Raw genomic sequence first — 5781 nt, forward strand, 5'->3', positions numbered from 1 at the left:
GTGCTATATAGCTATCCAAATTAAGTTAATACACTGTACTAAGTTAGCAGGAGGGTCAAGGTCACTGTAGTGTAGGGAGCTGAATGTTTTGCTGTGGGGAACAGATGGCACACTGAGATTAGACAGCTGACCTGCTCGTGGCTTGGCTAAAGGCATTGTGATTCCCCTGATGGCTTCCAGCATAAAATAACAAGCTTTTCTTGATTTTAATACAAGTTCACACCTATTGTGCTCATAACAGGTCAAATTTATGATTGTCTGCAATACATTTCCATTGTCCTGTATGAGAGGCAAGAATACCGGATTAAAACCTCATTTTAAGTAAAATCTTTCTTTTTAACAAATGCCTAGAAACAAATTTCAGAATCATAACTGAAGTAGCCATGAAAGGAAATGGAAGAATTATCTGTCACTACAGTTGGATATTTAAAGTCAAAGTATCTTAAAATGCCTGAAAACTTCACAGTGATGTTAGGTTTTGTCAGTGTAGATGTGCTATTTAATTCCCTCTGCAGCACAGTCTCTGCAGGAACACAGCAGCCTGAGGTCAGATTAAAACAGGAAGCGGCCAGTTGGCCACGTGTGAGCCAGGCTGGAGTTAGGGCTTAAAGACAGATCAGCGTCGGAGGATATATAAACCAGCTCAAACAAATAGTCACTCACATGCAGTACTGTACCTCTCAAGTCAAGTTTTTTTCTTTACTGCAGAGCATTCAGAAATATAAATCAATTTGCTACCTAAATTAGAAGGAACATCTTAAGAGAATCGAAGATCTACACACTGCAAACAGAACACCTGCTCTGCATCTGCCGCACATCTCCTTTGTGTTGTGCTCCCCTCTGCATCAGCAGCCATGGTACTGGAGGAGAACGAGTGTGACTCTGTCTTTGAGCCCCAAATCACTGTGAGTATCCCATCAGGAAGAGCTTGAATTAATCTTGAGGCTTGAATCGCTGTTACAGCTGTAATCTTTGTGCAATCTTTATTGATTTTTTACTTCGGTATCACAGGGTTTTATTCTGCACAGCTACATACAGTATAGAGCCTACTGTCAGTAGGGCGCAACATTATAAACATCAGTATTTGGTTTCAGTTGACATTAAAGAATGGAAAAATACAGTTGCAGCTGTCTTTAAAACACATCTCATTTAGCTCATTTCTCATATCAACTTATGTTCAGCACTGTGGCAAACAGTTTAACAACAAAAGGTAGCGTACGGCATACAAGAAGCATGCCTACAACAAAAACTGAGACTGAGACATGGTTTTTATGCAACATCTGCAATAAATAGAGCATGTCCTAATCATCTGAATGTGTGTTCTTTGTTTGTTTTAGGAGGAAAACGTAGAGACTCTGTATGGGAAAGTCCACTGCATCATGACAGGAACTCCGAGGGCAAACCGTCCCGTCATCCTCACATTTCATGATGTCGGACTGAACCGTAAGTCCCAGCTCTAAGCCCCACAGCAGAACAGTATTTATGCGGTTCATATTCTGCAAACAGTTGTAATACACCTGTAAACAAGTGGGAAAAAATTCAATTCATAAGTCATATAAATACCTTGATATCTAAGTTAAGACTAGTATATCACAGGTATCTGATTTTTTTCCTATAATATCACTCTTGATCCAAGCTTCTTGTACATTTAGAACACCTTTTATCACTTCACTTGAACAGAATCGATTAAAATTTTTGTTTGTTTTGTTTTTTTTTTCTTCTTGCAGACAAGTCCTGTTTTGAAACACTATTCAACCACGAGGACATGCAGGAGATTATCAGACATTTGCCTTTTTGTCACATTGAAGCACCGGGACAACATGAGGGAGCCAAAACTCTGCCTGCTGCGTCAGTACACTGTCTTTATTATTCTATATTCTCTTTTTCTGCAGCAGTGTGACTCTCGTTTTATCTTTATTAATATTTCATGCTGTAATTACACCATCATCTACAGTCATTTTGTAGTTCCACACACCTGCTGATGATTACCTTGACCCCACAGGTATACCTACCCGTCCATGGACCAGCTGTCTGAAGCACTGCCTGCTGTCCTCAAACACTTTGGGTAAGAGTTAATCTGATACTTTTCAGTTGTCCTTTCATTAAAGGTGATGATATTTTCAATATGTTAACACTATGATGTATCTTAGTTTTGACCTTTTGACTGTCTGCTCTGCAGGTTGCGTAGTGTGATTGGACTGGGAGTGGGAGCAGGTGCCTACATCCTGGCTAAATTCGCTGTGAGTTCAAATCTCTTCTCTAAATCCCATTTGGATGTGAAACATGCAATAATAATACAATTATAATAATTATAATACAATTCAACATAATTAAATCTTCACTCTTTTCAGCACAGATCTGAACTTGACTGTGGTTATGTTGTACGCTAAAGTTACTGTACAGACTTTTGCGATGATACGCAACTGCAATTCCACATCCCGATCCCAGAGGTGGCAAACTTAAGTCTCTGCCATCTTTAACAGCAGCTATATTAAAAAAAATATCTAGAAGGGGAACAGAAAGACAGTATCTATGGGAGAAACTGATCAAAATCTAAGGCTGTGGAACAACATGACAACAAACAGTTGTACTTGGAAGGGAAAAAAAGTATTGAGAAAACCATGAAAAAACACAGCAATAAAAATTGTTCAAAATAGAACTTTATTGAAGTCATATCATTAACCAGTTTATGTCTGTGTGTCTATCCATATCTCTGTGTGTGTGTGTGTGTGTGTGTCTTTGTGTGTGCAGCTCAATCACCCTGGCCTGGTGGATGGTTTAGTTTTGATCAACATCAACCCCAATGCTGAAGGACTAATAGACAGTGTTACAAACAAGGTAAGCAGTGTATGTGTGTGTGAGAGAGAGTGTGTGTGGTGTGTGTGTGTGTGTGTGTTGATCAGCCATCTTGATGCTAATTCAAATAGTATACAATATATACAACTACCTGTATTGTTAGAAATGATGTGATTGAATCCGATGTGTTAAGTGACCTTTGTGATGTAAACCCATCTATTTTGTGTGTGTTACAGATCACTGAATGGACACACACTGTCCCGGACAAAGTCATCACACACTTATTTGGAAAGGTAAAGGCAGTGATTGTCAACATGCTCCATCCTTAACAAACAAATATGAAATGACACATAGAACACAAGAACACCTCAGTCTCACTTTCAAATGTGTTTTCAGGACGAGATTGAGACCAACCACGACCTCATCGCTACCTACCGTCACCACATCACAACGACCATGAACCAGTCCAACGTCAGCCAGTTCCTGCGCTCCTACAACAGTCGCGGTGCTCTGGAGGTGGAGAGGCCTGTTCCAGGAGGAAACATCAACGTCAGGACCCTCAAGTTAGCACAGTCCTTGACCATTAACATCATTGCAGCATTTTCTGCGAATCATAAGTATCTTAGTTTTTCTGTCTATTTCACCCGCCTGCCTTTTGGTTCATAGGTGCTCCACCCTGCTGGTTGTAGGAGATAATTCTCCAGCTGTGGAGGCTGTGGTGGACTGCAACTCTAAACTCAACCCCACCAAGACCACACTGCTCAAGGTGACTACACGACTGACATGTCCCTACAATAACTGTTGTGATTGTAATGTGACAAGGTGAAGCCTATACCTGACATTTGCACTGTTCTCCTCTAGATGGCAGACTGTGGGGGACTTCCTCAGGTGGATCAGGTAGGCTGAGACATTTTATTGGCTTCTCACTTTACAGTAATGAAGGATCTGCACTTTTGATTGGTTGGGAATGTGTTTAATAAATTTCCTATTTTTCTCTACAGCCAGCCAAAGTGATTGAAGCCTTCAAATATTTCATCCAGGGCATGGGATACTGTAAGTGACATCTTAAATTAGAACTGATAGTCAGAAATCAGCACTGAAAGTATTTCCCCTGAATGTCTGAGTCTCTGGAGGCGCCACCCTTCATTCGGTTATGGCAGCACTCCTGGTTTTTTTCTGAGAAAGCACTGCTAAGCATGAGATGATAGATACTTTATTGATCCCGAGGGAAATTCAAGACATCATCAAATTAAAGACACAAACATCACATCTTGTAAATAAGAAAATTATTGTAAGACATCAATGTTTAGAATAGAAAATAATTGCAGTATTTATTACAGTAAGTGGATTTACTGTATGGTCAATCTATAACGTGCTACATCACTTGGCAAAATCTTGATTTACATAATGTGAAATTAAAAACTGTGAATATAAAACACCATAAAATACACAATAAACTCTGAAGATCATTGGAGGTTTTCCTCTTTCTCCAGTGTCCGGTGCCAGCATGACCAGACTGCGGTCACGGACAACCTCCAGCTCCAGCATCTCATCCTTTGACGGCTCTCGGAGCCGCGCACACACCAACGACTCGCAGCGTGGCCGAACACACTCACGCGGCACAGAGGAGAAGCGCGGACGCTCACACACTGACATCTCCATGGAGAGTATTTCTAACAGCAACATGGATCAGATCATCTCAAAGTCCACTGAAGTTGCATGCTAGAGTGCACTCTGCCCCTGAGCACTTAAATCCAATCATACCTCATTATATCTACTCAGATAGCTCCCCTCCTCTTCAACTTCATCTTCAGTCTATCATGCCCTTTCATGTGCACTATCCTGAGCTGACAGGTCACATTATCTCTGTATCACTTCTGTATCCTCTCTCTCTCCTTATTCCTTCATCAGTTTAACCCCAACCTCAGCTTCGTGCTGTCTGCATCCTGCTCTAAACTGTTACTGTATGTCTCTACCTCTGCATTCTTCTTTATGTGGTTTTCTCACTGTCCCTGCTCATGTTCTTGTGTACTTTCCTTTCTTTTCTTCTCTGTCCAGAATGAGGAAACTGTGAAAGCTGAGTGTGTTCTTTGAAAATTGAGTCCTTAAGCTACCATGTGTTTATGTAAAAGATGAGTATTGATGTATAATAAGTGTAATTAGGATACTCCCTCTTAAATACTGGTTGTTCGTAACTGTAGGAATGTTTGTTGATTATATGCAACTGTGACAGCTGCGTGTTATTAACTGCAGGAGTGTGTTATGGACATAAATTTTAGATCATGTTTTGACTTGGAGTTGCTTACTTATTATTTCTGTAAAGATATGTTATATTCAGCTTAATCATTGACATTGTTAAAATCACGGATTGAAATGGTTAACATAATTTAAAAAAGAAAAAAAATTGTGACAAAATACTGCTTCTAGCTCTCTGTTGTTTGTAGATTCACCATTTACAAGATCTTTTTTGTTTTTTTTTTAATAAAAGGATACTAAGTCTAAGATACTAAGAGATAATAGTGCTGATTAGTATGTGATCAGAACAGAAAAGGTTGTTCATACTTCAACTGCTGCAGCTCCAACCAAAATGTCACATTAAAGGTGAAAACATTATTTGTTTGTTCTTTTCTGTAATTCAGTTCACCACTTGGTCTAATTATTGCTGCCGTAATAAGAAAACCACCTCACAGTATCGTGATGGGGGAACACTTTTGTGATTTGTTCTGAGCAACATTAGATAGTATTAAATCCTGAATAAAACTATGTCCTCTGAGTCATTTTTGCAAGCAGAATGTAATTCCTTTAAACATGTTCACTATTGTGAACTACCGATATGCATTTTATAGAGGATGTTGTTCTATGTACCACTCCAATATGTCCACTAGATGGAGCTCTACAACTTCATATCTGCACAACAGCAGTCACACGCCACTGGATCAGGTTAGGTTGTAGCCAAGCAACATACTAAGTACACTGCTTGTGATG

At 39.7% G+C, this 5781-nt stretch overlaps 1 protein-coding gene across 1 annotated transcript; it reads left to right on the forward strand.

Moving 5' to 3' along the window:
* The first annotated feature begins 297 nt into the window (after nt 1-297).
* Nucleotides 298-5396, forward strand: LOC124064832 (protein NDRG1-like). Its single transcript, XM_046399638.1, has 12 exons — nt 298-905; nt 1338-1443; nt 1728-1848; nt 2003-2065; nt 2180-2240; nt 2752-2838; nt 3033-3089; nt 3193-3359; nt 3463-3562; nt 3658-3693; nt 3798-3849; nt 4290-5396. The coding sequence occupies exons 1-12, from the start codon at nt 855-857 to the stop codon at nt 4520-4522; spliced, it is 1134 nt and encodes a 377-aa protein (XP_046255594.1). The 5' UTR covers nt 298-854; the 3' UTR covers nt 4523-5396.
* Nucleotides 5397-5781: the final 385 nt, after the last annotated feature.

This window comes from Scatophagus argus, chromosome 9 (genome assembly GCF_020382885.2).
Source record: "Scatophagus argus isolate fScaArg1 chromosome 9, fScaArg1.pri, whole genome shotgun sequence".
Lineage (NCBI taxonomy): Eukaryota > Metazoa > Chordata > Actinopteri > Scatophagidae > Scatophagus > Scatophagus argus.